The following is a 14,047-nucleotide window of genomic DNA, read 5'->3' on the forward strand; positions in this document are numbered from 1 at the left end:
GCGATCAGTCTTGCACCCTTAGCTCGCTTGCACATTAGGGTTCTCCAGTGGACTTTGCAGGTTCAGTGGTCCATTCTTCACCACCCATTGGACTTACCGATTCCTCTCAGCAGAGTTTGCAGAAATTCCCTCAAGTGGTGGCACCAATCTCGAGAGCTTTGGGAAAGACGACCATTTGTTATGTCGCAACCCCAAGCCACGGTGACTACGGACACTTCTCTCCTTGGGTGGGGGAGGCATTACACAAGCAGAACTGTCCAAGGCACGTGGACAAGCATATAAATGTTCTGGAGATGAGGGCGGTGCTTCTAGCGTTGCAAGCCCTTCATGCCTTTTTCCCTCCAGGGACTATTGCAATTCAGTCAGACAACATGTCAGTGGTCTGGTACATCAATAAAGCAGGGGGGAACCAGGGCTTTCCCCCTTTGCCGAGAGGCTATTAGAGTTTGGGATTGGTCGATATCCACCAACCACTTTCTATTAGCAACGCACATTCCAGGTTGGTCCAACATCCCAGCGGACAAACTGAGTCGAACTATCCTTTTGCTCTACGAGTGGTCTCTGAATCCCTTAGTAGCGAAACAGATCTTCCGCAAGTGGGGTCAGCCTTGCTGCGATCTCTTCGCGTCGCCTTCCAACGCGAAGTGCAGCGAGTTTTTCACTCTGATTCCCCCTCCGTGGGAAAGCCCCAGAGACGCTCTAGTCCATGCTTGGCCACCCAGTCTTCTTTATGCTTATCCCCCTTTTCCGCTAATGACAAAATTCTTACAGAAAGCACATCGGTTGGGGAACAAGATTATCCTCATAGCCCCATTCTGGCCTCGTCAAGCCTGGTTCCCGTGCCTATGGTCTCATCTTATAGCTCCTCTCTGGATCTTGGATCCCATTCCAGATCTGATATATCATCCTTCGGGAATGACACCCCCGAACCTGGTCGATCTCAAGCACTCAGCTTGGTTGATCCAGTTCCCTTAGTTGCTAGGACTCCCGGTATGTCGTCTGCAGTTAGATCTATCCTGGTTGCGGCGCATAAGCTTTCTACCAGGAAAGTTTACAATAGTAAATGGAAGTGGTTTTCCATTTGGGCGTCTCATAGGAATTTGGATCCTTTCACTGCTCCCATCCCAGCAGTGCTCGATTTTCTATCGCATAATTTTCAGCAAGGGGCTAGTTCTTCTACTGTAAAGGTTCAAATGGCTGCCATCTCCCATTTTCACATTGGGGACAATCTCAGTCCCCTCGCTTCCACCAAGATTTGCAAGACCTTTCTGAAAGGTACATTTCTCTTGAGAACTCCTATCAGGAACCCCGTCCCTCCATGGGATCTAACTTTGGTCCGTCAGGCTCTGACTGGACCCCCTTTTGAACCTGCAGCTTCGGTTGATTTGAAATTCTTGTAGCTATTACCTCAGCTAGAAGGGTGTCGGAGCTTCAAGCCCTCTGTATTAAAGCCCCGTATCTTATTTTCCATACGGACAGGGTCTCTCTCATGACTAACCCATCCTTTCTACCTAAAGTAGCCTCTGAGGTGAACATCAATCAGTCCATTAATCTCCCAGTTTTTTTCTCTAAATATCAAAACAAAGGGGAGTACAAACTTCATTTGTTAGATGTTCATAGACAGTTACATTTTTATTTACGCAGAACAGCTGCCTTCCGCAAGTCTGATCAGCTCTTTGTTTCCTTTGCAAAACCCTTCTTGGGTAAGCCTGTGTCGAAGGTGACTCTGGCCAGATGGATTTCGAATTGCATTTTGCTCACATACAAACTATCTGGCCTGCCAGAGCCTACAGGGGTTCAAGCTCATTCTACCCGCTCTATGGCTACATCTTCTGCATTCTGGTCGAGAGTTCCCTTGGATGACATTTGCTCTGTGGCTACATGGGCATCCTCTCATACCTTTATCTCTCACTATAAATTGTATTTAGTGTCTAGAGGAAGGACGGCTTTTGGCTCTGCAGTGCTCCGGAATATCCTTCCTTGAGGACCTCCCAAGTTTTTTGGTAGCTGGGGACTTTGTCCCACAGGTTGATGATCAAATGAAGTTACCTACTTCAGATAAAGAAGTTATGTACTCACCATAACATTCCATCTGAGTAGGTAGCTTCATTTGTCAGCAACCAACCCTCCCTCCTTCCCCCTAACCTGTCTTCTTGATTACCTGAACCCTAAGGTTTTTCAGGTCATTTGTTAATCCTTACATTAGGATTCTTTAGGTTGTTGTTTTGTCATTGTGAGGTTATATAGGTGAGCAAACACGATCTGAGGATTGGAATGAGGTAGCACGGTATTATGGGTAAGGGGGAGGAGCTTGGAGCTCGGATCTCTAACTTAGAAAGCTGCTGGCTCGGATCCATATCCGATGCGATACCCACAGGTTGCTGACAAATGAAGCTACCTACTCAGATGGAACGTTATGGTGAGTACATAACTTCTTTTTCCCTACACACTCTGCTTCCATTCATTCTGCCTAAAGCTTTTGTCATATCTCTAGATCTAAAGTATGCCTACCTCCATATTCCAATTTACCCTCTTGCAGGAGATTGCTCAGGTTTTCTGCTGAGTCATCTCACTTTCAGTTTACTGCTTTGCCTTTTGGGCTTTCCACAGCTCCAAGAGTTTTCACAAAGTGTTTGGCACCAGTAATCGCCTTCCATTGATCATAGGGAATCCAGGTTTTTCCCTGCTTAGACTTGGTAATCCAAGCCTCCTCTCCTGAGCTACTCCTGCAACACTTGCAGATAACCCTCAACCTCCTGTCACAGTTGGGGTTCACTATCAACTACAAAAAGTCCTCCCTGCTGCCGGCTCAGAACTTAGTTCTCTTGGGCTGCAGACTGGACACTATAAGGATGCAGGCCTTACCTGTCTCATGAAAAAATGCAGAGTCTTGCAGATTGCTTTCACAACTTGACCTCTCTCAGCCATTGCTCAGCAAGAGAGATATTAAAGGTCTTGGGATTCATGGCAGCAACTAATCCATTGCTCACTCTAGCCAGACTGGATGTGAGGAAAAATCCATTGGTACCTCAAAACAGTTCGCTGCCACCAGTGTCATTCTCTAGATACAGTAATCAGTCTATTACCTTGTCTTAGGAGACAGTTCTTATGGTGCAGTGACCAGGTGATACTCAACTCAGGACTTCCTTTCACCCTACCACTTCCAGTTCAAGAAATACACACAGATGCCTCAGACAAGGCATGGGCAGTCTGGGTAGGAATGCACCAGGTTCGGGGCAAGTGGCAAACAAAACTATTAAAGAAACAAATCAGCATGAAGGAGATGAGGACCCTCATCCAAGCTCTTCAAGTCTTTTCTCATGTTTGGAGGCCAGGTCCCCTAACGGTGTTCACAGATATCCCCACAGTCATATGGTACATAAGCAATGAGGAACCAGATCTTAACAACTGTGCAGATTGGCACAGACCACCTGGGAGATTGCCATCCAGAAAAACATGTCTTGAGTAGCCATTTGCATTCCATCACAGGACATTCTGCTGGCAGACACGTTAAGAAGGATCTTGGAGGTTCTTCAAAATTGAATCTCAACAGGCAAGTCTTTCTGGACATCCTTCAACTCGGTGGGACACCTCAGATGGACCTATTTGCATCAGAGACCAAGAAACAACTCCCCCTTTTTTGCGCCAGGGCCCTTGTCCCTCAGACTGGAGGACAGATGCTTTCAGCCTGTCATCCCTGAATCTAACACTGTGAATGATAGGGCTCTAATTCCACAGGCACCACTTTTCAGAGGATATAATTAAGGTTCTCCGAGAAGCCAGGAGATCCATCACTCAAAAATCCTACTTAGGCAAATGGAAGAGATTTTCCTTTTGGTGCCACAGAAATGAACAGGACGCCAACAAATCACAGGTACTTCCATGCTAGAATATCAGTGTGAGGTCATGCATATACATTAGGTCTGGTCTACTCTTCCATCAAAGCTCAGCTGTCAGCAATCTCTGCACATCTACCCCTCAATCCTCCTCTTTTGTTCAGACTGGAGGTCAAGTTATTCCTTAAAAGGGTGCTGCAACTTAGACCACCAAGGGGAAACCATTACCCCTCCTTGGAATCTCAACTTTGTGCTAGAAAAACAATTTTTGCCTCCTTTTCAACCAGGAGTCTCAGCAAACCTCAAATTCTGCACCTGGAAAATTATTCTACTTCTGTCTCTTGCTTCAGGTAGGAGAGACTCAGAGCTTCAGGCTCTCATGGCCATCCTGTCTTTTTGTATTTTTAAAAAGGACAGGGTAACATTGAGAGCTAACCCTTCATTCATCCCTAAACTAGTGAATAACCTGTCCCTTACCCAGGTCATACATATTCTTATTTTCTTTCCCAACTCACAGAACAAAAGAAGGTTGCTAAACTCTCTAGACATCCACAGACAGTCAAGATTCTATTTGGACAAAACCAAATCCATTGTAAAATCTGAATAAATATGTCTCCTTTATGCACTCAAAATTGGGCCAACCAGTGTCTAAGCAAACAGTTGCAACTTATATCTCTAAGGCCATCTACTTTTGTTATTCTGTACATGGTAATCCTTGCCCTCATGCCCTCAAGCTCATTTTACCAGAACTGTAGCATCATCTGGGATATTCTACAAAGGGATGGATGCCAGGACTATACTAGAAGGTGCCAACTGGTCCTCTCTATACACGTTCATTAAACACTACAGGATTTATGCCTTGTCAAGGTCTATGGCTGCCTTCACTATGTCAGTCCTTTTGGACCGCTTGAACAGTTCTTCAGTTCACTAACCAGCCACCCTGACATCCCCTTCAGCTCTGAAAATCACAAATTTATCATCAGTACTGCAGCAGTGATTTCATTCAGGAGATAGTACAGTTGTGTAAGAACTTACCATAACAGTAGATGTCCTACTGATCACTGTTGCAGTATTCCTTCCCACCCTCCTTCTCCTGTGCATGCCTATTCCGTATTCTCACTGCTACTCTCTATTTCTTCTTTCTCTGTCCCTGTACTGCGGACAGTATCTTGGAAAAAAGCGGCTTCCTTACCACTTCATGCTTTGCCCCTCCTAGCTGACCAGTCTCACTCTCGTGGGTTTTCAAGCTGTTGGCTTGGAGATAACTTGAGGAATTATGCTTGTACAGCCACCTGCATACCCCTGTGCTTACAAGTTGAGGTCCACTCACTGGATGTATGATCCTGGGAAGCTAAAGCTTTGGTACCCCAGATGGATGTCAGGGGTGATAACCCATTCATTATGAATACTGTAACAGTGATCAGTAAGATATCTACTGTTATGGTAAGTTCTTACACAATTGTACTTGTATCCTCTTCAGGAAATATTGTTTGTGTAAGTGTGCAGAATACTCTGTCAGGTTTCAGTTATTGTTGGTAAGATTACACTGAGCTTAGTCAGCTAGTGACCATAACTTTGATCTACAGCTTCATGGTGTAAAGCTTATTTGGACATGACAGCTGTTGGCTGTTTGTTTATTTTATTTTGTTATTTTAGTTTTATTTATTTTACATTTGTTAACCGGGAAAGTCCGACTTGGAACAAGCCAATTTTCAGCAGAGGCCCAGGGAGGAATGCTCCAAAAGCATGGCTTTGTAATGTGGGAGGAAACCAGAGCACTTGGAGGAAACCTACACGAATGCAGGGAGGACATGCAGACTCCACACAGAAGGCACGCAGCCAGGAATCGAACCGGAGAACCTCTTGCTGTGAGGTGACAATACTACTACTGCACCACTGCGCCTTCCAGTGTTACCTGATGCATCTATATCATAACATCGACAGCTTAGGTTGTCGAATTCAAAAACATCGACACCTAACCGTCGAAAGCTTACAATAGCGAACAGCCACATAATCAAATTCTTTCCTCGGGGAAAAAATTTGACTGGCTATCCGTAAACAAAATAAACACACCCAAACATAGTGGGGGGCTGTGCCCCCCCCCCCAACTAAATATACCAACTCCGAGATCACTCTACATTGGGGAAAGAGCAAATCCCCAATAATGGTTGCACAAATTCTTTCCTGAGGAAAGAATTTGATTATGTGGTCATTCGCTATTGTAAGCTTTTGACGCTTAGGTGTCGATGTTTAAGCATTCGACAACCTAAGCTGTCAATAATACAATAGGAACCCGTATTTACCATAATCTTGAAGCCAGTTGCCCATTGTATATTATTTTTTACAGGTGGTGCAGATATAAAGCCTGTACCATCCCACATAAATTAGTGGTAGTAGGTGGGATTATGCAACCGTTCATCACCATATTGTTTGGAATTAAAGGTGAGTTTATAAGCCTTTTCATCATAGTTACCATTAGCTTCATAGTCATGCAGTGATGTTAGTGATGTGTATGCATCTGCTCATTCATCTTCTTACTTGTCAGTTTGTTGCTGAAAGCTATTTTGTGCCATCCCCATAAATAAGGAATGAACTAGAACTCTCTTTTCTGTGTAGTTTAATTTTTTGAGAACATGATGGGTAAGCTGTATAATAATGTTGTGGCACAATACATGCTCCTGAGTTAATCAAAATCAAATAAAAAGTAAATCGGGCTATCATGTTGTGCTTTAAGCCACTATTAAAGCAAGTGGATCTTTTTCTGTCTTTAAAAATGGAAATCTTAGTATTTTAACTTGTCAATTCTTTATTAACCCAGTGTCAAAAGTTAACACTTTATTAACCATCAGTACTTATTTCCCATAGGTCTCAGTGGCAAAGAGTCTTCAGAAGGAAGAGATTAAGAAAAAACTAATGAAACAGGTAATGCTTAAATTTTTTTCTCTTTTTTTCTGTGTGTCTGTACCTTGTTACATTGGTTGGATGCTGATTCTTAGAGACAGAACATATTTCCTTGTGTGTGAAGATGGAAGGATACAACAGGATGTCTGTCTCTTATCTTTTTAATGTAATTTAGATTACAAACTTTCAGATATCTACATCACCACATGCACATGGAGTTGTGTTTGATGTATGACCCTTTTGTTAAGGGCTTGCTTTTGTACCAGCTTTATGATTGCACATTCCATATTTCCAGTTTGGGTATACTTCTGGCTTTGCACTATAATTGCATTATTTTTTTCTACCATCTGCTGTGACAGCCAGGTATCTAAAAGACATGCTTCTTTGACAAAATTTTGGCCATATTTTGCCTTTCATGTCGTGTGGTAGTCAGACAAGTAGGTCATTTGCAAGTAATGCCATTACTGCAGTGTGATATGGCATTTGTCTGTGTGCTTATTAAACTATTGTATAACAGTCACAAAACACATGGAGGTAAATTAATAGTTAACATAAATAAAATAAAACAAACAATAAGTTAAGATATGAAATCAGAAATGGAGAGAAAACTAATTCAGAGTGAGAAAAGATTATCTTAAGACCAGAAGTTTATTTTTTAACATGTCCTAAAACTGTCCACAGTGGTGCAGTGCCAAAACTACTAAGGAAGTGCATCCCACAGACTGAATAATAATTTTTAAATGAAAGATACCTGATGAAATTCAGTTGAACCATGAATGCAGACAAGAAGAGGTTCATATATGGCACAAAACATATTTTAGATAAGAGGGATCCATATTCTTGCAGGAACTTGAAGCCCAGCTAGATACTCTCACTAGATGAAGCATTCTTTAAGACAGTGAAGAGAAATTTTAGTATGTGATATATTCTTTCACAGTGTGCCATTGCAATGAACACATAATTGGCATAATGTTGGACTATCTGTGGACTTCATTAAGTAGCTTGGATAATGATTTATCTTTTTCAGCCTTTTAAGTTCATTGTTAAAATGTTCCATGTGAAGGGTATTCATTTAGTCCAGGTAGGCCTTAACTAGGCATGAACCGACATGCAGTAGAACTGAGATTGTTTCTAGAGGTGCTAGATTTTTAAAAATTATTGAACTTGCTTATTCACCACTTTCTTGGTTACCTTAAAAACATAGTTAAGGATGGGGCAATAGCTCTTCAGGCTATCTTGATCCAGGTTTGATGTTTTAAAAATTGTTGAAGTCAAAAACTTCCCTTTCCAAGAGCTGAAAAGATAAGTTTTTAAGACAGGTATGCCACTCTAATGAAAGGTCTAGAAAATCTAATCAAAATTAAAAGTTTCTTAGTTGATCATGGATTGAGCCTATAGCCAGTGGGATGCAAATCTGAAACTAAGTTCAAGCTCCAGAAAAAAATCAGCTTGATCCAGCTTGCCACCTGAACAGGCTGAGTGCTCATTGAAGTAACTGCAGGTACACCAGTCAGAGCAAGGGAGACATTGTATTTAATTTATATACAGATAACTGAGAAGCCAGCTTACAATTAAAGATGGAAAATGCCTTCCAAGTGTCAAGATAGCCTGTCCACCCCCAAGTAAAAAGCTTGGTAAATTAGTTTCCCTCAGGCAGATATAATTTATTGATATTGGAAAGCACTGACTGGTACCTTGAGTAGAGCAGGCCCAGGTGCAGCCATCAGAAGACCATTTTAAAATGTTTATGGTTGAGTTCTTATAAAAGTTGTGTGATATTTTGTAGTAAAAATTAAATTAGCTTATTACATGGGAAAGTAATAGTGAGAGATATGTTTCATACAAATTCTTTTGGGGTAGTATCCCAGTGTTTATATTAAGATATTCCTCTTAATATTATATTGCTACTGCCAACTGAATTGAACCGTAAGTAGAATAAATAGGGATCTTGCATTATCCTGACCATCCACTTTAACTGATGGAAATATGCCAAAAGGTAAACCCAATTCAGCAAGCAGGCTTCACCCCAAGCACTCACACTCCTTGTCTACTCCAGCAGTTCATCTTACTCCTCTGAGTCCTTAGATCTCATTTGGCGCTTCATTGTTCAGATGGAGCTTTAGCATTCCATTGGCTAAATCATTTGTTTTAGAGTTTGTCAATTTTTTTATACCGTTCTCTCAGTTATTCCTCTCTCCTTCCTCCTTTCACCCTTTTGACTGTAGAAAATAAAAAAAAATATCTTTGCTCCTTCCTGCTGTCTTGACCAGGTGCATTTAGGTGTAGTCAATTCTTATAGGCTCTAGCTTACTTTATACTGCTTGCTCTTTCTTACAGCTGTTGTTGAGTAATGTTTTCTTGTTAGTTTGTTTTTATTATAGCTGTGCTTAATCTATTACTGCTATTTTGTTGTCTTTTTTCCAGATGGGTGCTATTTTTTGTTTTTGAGATGGACAAGGGCTTTAGGAACTGTGTCTAATGTGGGCACAAAATTCCGCCATGACATATTTTGGCCTCCTGAGAATTACGGAATTGAGCAAAAAAGTTAATCCTGAAGGATCTTCTACCGTCTTCCTCTCAAAGTGAGAATAAGGACCGAGAGAAGGAAAAGAAAAAAGAAAAGAAAAAGAGAACAGATAACATTCCACCCTAGTTTTCCCCTTCTGCTAAAACCCCTCACATGTACCCTTCTCAGGAGGCCTCATCTTGGAAGACTTTGGTGCCATCTATGTATGACGAGCCTGGTCTGCAAGGCCATGGAACGTATCATCATGGAACTCATAAACAAAGACATTGGTAATCTCCAAACTCTGGACCCTCCACAGTTTGGATTTGCAAAACGCAGATCATGTCTCCTAAACCTGATTGACTTCTTTGAAGCAGTCACCAAAGCCATAGATCAGGGTAAAATGGTTCACACAGCTTATCTAGATCTTGCCAAGGCTTTCGACACCATCCCCCACTCTGGAATTATAGATAAGCTCACTAAACTAGGTATAAATCCCTATGTCACAAGATGGGTTGCCAACTGGCTCACGGACAGAACCCACACTGTGAAAGCAGTGGATTCCAAATCCGACATCAGACCAGTGACAAGTGGAGTACCACAGGGTTCAGTCCTGGGTCCTCTCCTGTTTGGTATCTACTTCTCTGAAGTGCAGGCCAACACAGAAGGTCTTTGGCTAACAAAGTTTGCAGATGACTGCAAACTAGGAGCCATAATCAAAACTCCTAACGATGTGGACAAACTACAAAAGGGCCTCAATGAGACAGATACCTGGTGTCAAAGCCATGGCCTGAAGCTCAATGCCAAAAGTGTATTGTCATCCCTTTGGTAAAAACTCTGTACCCATGAACTACCACATAGCTGGTAGTCTACTTAATGCCGAAAATGTGATGAGACCTTGGGACACAGGTGGACAGTAGTCTCTCCTTTGATAATCACATCGCCACAGTGGTCAGGAAATCCTTCTACGTGGCTCATCTCATCACAAAAGGATTCTCATCCAGAAAAAAGAGGTCATTGTTCCACTCTACTCATCACTCATTAGACCCATTATAGAGTACAATGCCCCTTTTGGTATGTACCTCACAAGACATCTACAACAACTGGAAAGACCACAGAAATACCTCACAAAGAGGATTACTGGCCTCAAACATATGCCCTATGCAGACCGTCTCAAAAAACTACAGCTTTACTCCATCGCATATCGCCTACTCAGGGGCGATCTCTGCCTAACATACAAAGCTATGTCAAACCCAGAGCTGTTGGACATGCTCCATTTAAAGAAATCCCAATCCCTCCAAGCTACACGCTCTAGAGACCTTAACCTTGTCACCACAATAAACAGAACATGCTGGAGAGATTCCTGTCCCAGAGACTTCCCATACTCTGGAACAGACTACCTATCTATGTCAAACAGAGCTCCTCATTAGCACTCTTCAAGAAAAATCTTGATGATTGGATGGGAAATGGGAAATTCACCCCGGGGATCACTTCTGTGGCTCTGCTTGACAGGGGCGCAGGAAAATAATTTTCTTGGGTGGCAAAAGCCAGGGTACATTTTTTGGCTAGGCTTGCATGGGCCCTAGGGCCGATAGCCGAGTACCTACCTATGAACCTATGGAATAAGGTTTAAAGAACGAAGTTTTGGCTTTTCTGCAGTGTAACAAGCATCATGCTCTGGTGTTTCCATTGTAACAGGCATTGTACTCTCTCATCCATTACCAGCTGTCTTCTGATAATGGTTTCACATGTCTGTATGTGTCCCAGTGTAGAGGAAGGTTCACGCACAAAAATACCACAATTAAAGGAGAGAAGGAAAGCTCAGCTGTACAATAAATACTGCACTTTGTAAGATCCAAGAAGCTGCTTTCTCATTGGCTCTAATTTCAAGCCAATGACAGAGACCTCCTGGAGCTGAGCAGTAAAACACAGCAGCAGCAGCAGTAATCGGGGGTGGATTAGGCCTGAGCGAATTTTTTTAATGTAATATTTATGTGCTCTCCAGCCAGCAGTAGAACTCAGCAGCAGCCAAGCAGTAATTGGGGATTGGTTAAGGGTGACAGTTTACATAGAAAAAAGAAGCAGGTCTTGATTTAGGATATCAGTAACTTATCTTCAGACCTGGATGATTTTATGTATTATGTTTTAGAAAAAGTCTGTCTGCAGTAGGAATCCCAACTAGCTAGCTAGAAGGTACCCAGCATTGTTCTTGTTTACAAGGGCTATAATAGAGTCTCCGGCCGACATGGAGATCCTCCAGAAGGGCCTAAATGAGACTGATGCATGGTGTCAAAGCCATGGTCTCAAGCTAAATGCAAAAAAATGCGTAGTAATCCCCTTTGGAAAAAACAGAGTAACCGCAAACTACAACATAGGAGGTAATCCCCTGAAATCTGAAGAAGAAATAAGGGATCTAGGGACCCAAGTAGATAATCAGCTTTCCTTTGATAACCATGTTGCCAAAGTGGTTAGAAAATCCTTCTATGTGACCCATCTGATCACGAAAGGGTTCGCATCAAGATCTAAGGATGTAATGGTGCCCCTCTACTCTTCCCTCATCAGACCCATTATTGAGTACAATGCACCAACTGGAATGTGCCTGGCTAGACATCTCCAGCAGCTGGAGAGACCACAAAGGTACCTAACCAAGAGGATTACTGGCCTCAAACAGTTGCCCTATGCAGCACGATTGAAAAAGCTAAGACTGTTCTCTGTTGCATACCGCTTTCTCAGAGGCGATCTCTGTCTAACGTTAAGAGCCATGTCCAACCCAGAATTGTTGAACATGCTCCATCTTAGCAAAACCAAATCTACTCGAGCTACACACTCTAGGGATATAAACCTCAACACAACAATGAATAGAACATGCTGGAGGGATAGATTCCCTTCGCAGAGACTTCCCTTACTGTGGAACAGGGTCCCGATCTACATAAGACAGAGTCCCTCACTATCACTCTTCAAGAGGAACCTTGATGAGTGGATGGGTAATAGAAAGTTCACACCAGGGATCACACCAACAGCACTACTAGATAGGGGCCAAGGGTACTAGCTGCTAGTACAAGGGTCTAGGGAAGTACTAAAGGGGAGGTGAATACCGCACAACGTGGCTGGGCTAATATATGCCTTCGGGCAGATAGCCCAGTACCAACCTATGAACAGCAAACATATTTTGGTTGAAAACTGCATACCAATTAGTCTTCTGAATAATATTGCTAAATATATAACACACTTGGAAGAGGGTCTTCAAGAGTTAAGTGGGTTGTAATCAGCATGGATTTAGTAAAAAAACAAAAAGTTTTTAATAAAAACTACCCTTACCTACACTTCTTGGAGTGTGAGCTAGTTGAGGTTTGAACTCACTGATTTCAGCTCGTTGGTGTGCAGCTCATTGATCACCGATTCTCATAAAAAAACTTGTTTGAATAGTTTTTGTGTGCTGGCAGCAGTTGTGTGCATGCAGGCTTTTCTCTCTTCATCAGTTTGACCATGGAGTTTGTGTACTAAAGTAAGTGGTGGATTCAAAACGTTTTTTTTTAGGAGGTTTTGACAAGCTAAACCTTTGATTTGTTTCCTTCATCCTATTGGAGCTTCAGATCAGGGAAACATAGAGGAAGTATTTTTGATGATCTCTTAAATCAAAAGTCAAGGACCTTTGCCTTACTAATCATCAAATTATTATCTTAAAACTTAGGTATGGCACAATTAAGCATGTTGTAAACTTGATTTCTAATTGGCTGTAATAAAGTATTCAGCATTAACAACAGTATTAGTAAACATTTTGTTGTATTGTTGCTGGTGTACCTCAAGGATTCATATTGGACCCAGCTCTGTTTAACTTATATTAAGTATGTATGTCACTACTTACTGTGGTGTAACACAACAGGTATGTTACTGAGCTGATTATTTACGTACCATTTTTAACAGAATAAGAGGGCAGGCCTTAAAACGGGGTTGTTTATTAAACTAGTTTGTTCTGTAACTGCATTCAGGTTAAGAAGCTTCTGCAAACAATTTAATGATGTTAATCTCTGGACAAAAGAGAATAAAATGCAATTTTAATAACTTAAAATAATAAACAAGGCAATAAATCTAGCCACCTGAATGTTAGGTATCAGTTAGATCTTGATTTCTTGAACAATTCGTGTTACTTGTATTTGGGTGTTGTAGTTGGTGACAAATACAGTGGCTAAAGTTTTGAAAGTAAGTATGCTAATTGAGTCAGTGCCTTAGCATTCACCCAGCAACATAAACAATAAGAAATGTGCAGGTCTTAATTTTCATTAGAATAGCCTCCTAGTTTCATATAGAACTGTGATTCACGTAGAAGTATTTAAATGTCTACTGGCTGGATGTTGTGTGGATGTGAAATATCAGTAAGTGGTACTCTGGTCTGATACGGACTTTTAATTATATAATTGTATGTATGCATGTAACTTCTCCTCCAGAAGACGTATATGCCTCCACTGATGTTCCAGCCTTCATCCCTACTTTAGAAGAGTGTGAAGCTCAAGATCATACCATGGCTTGTGTGTCTTATCAAAGATGGCATGCGCAAAAAGGCAGAATGATTCAGAGCTGCCATCAGTATCTGAATTCCCAAGTTTGCAGTCCAGAGCAGGAGAAAAACTGTAATGTAAAAATTGTAATTGGTAGTATGTGTATAGGTACTTTGTAGACAAGTGATTTTGCTACTTTAGAAATAAACATTGAACTTCAACAGTGCACCATATTTCTTGCTGGTTTCTGGAATGATAGTACATGACCCAAATTGTTGGTGATATGTTTTGAAGAATCACTATTAAAA

At 41.7% G+C, this 14,047-nt stretch overlaps 1 protein-coding gene across 1 annotated transcript in view; it reads left to right on the plus strand.

Moving 5' to 3' along the window:
• Window positions 1-14,047, plus strand: part of NSRP1 (nuclear speckle splicing regulatory protein 1) — an 884,562-nt gene that overhangs the window by 528,318 nt on the left and 342,197 nt on the right. Inside the window, exon 3 of the mRNA XM_044054474.1 lies at window positions 6,702-6,758. Within this exon, the coding sequence (XP_043910409.1) occupies window positions 6,702-6,758 (57 nt within the window). The remainder of the gene's footprint in view (window positions 1-6,701; window positions 6,759-14,047) is intronic.

This window comes from Protopterus annectens, chromosome 13.part0, assembly GCF_019279795.1.
Source record: "Protopterus annectens isolate FY-2018-M chromosome 13.part0, PAN1.0, whole genome shotgun sequence".
Lineage (NCBI taxonomy): Eukaryota > Metazoa > Chordata > Ceratodontiformes > Protopteridae > Protopterus > Protopterus annectens.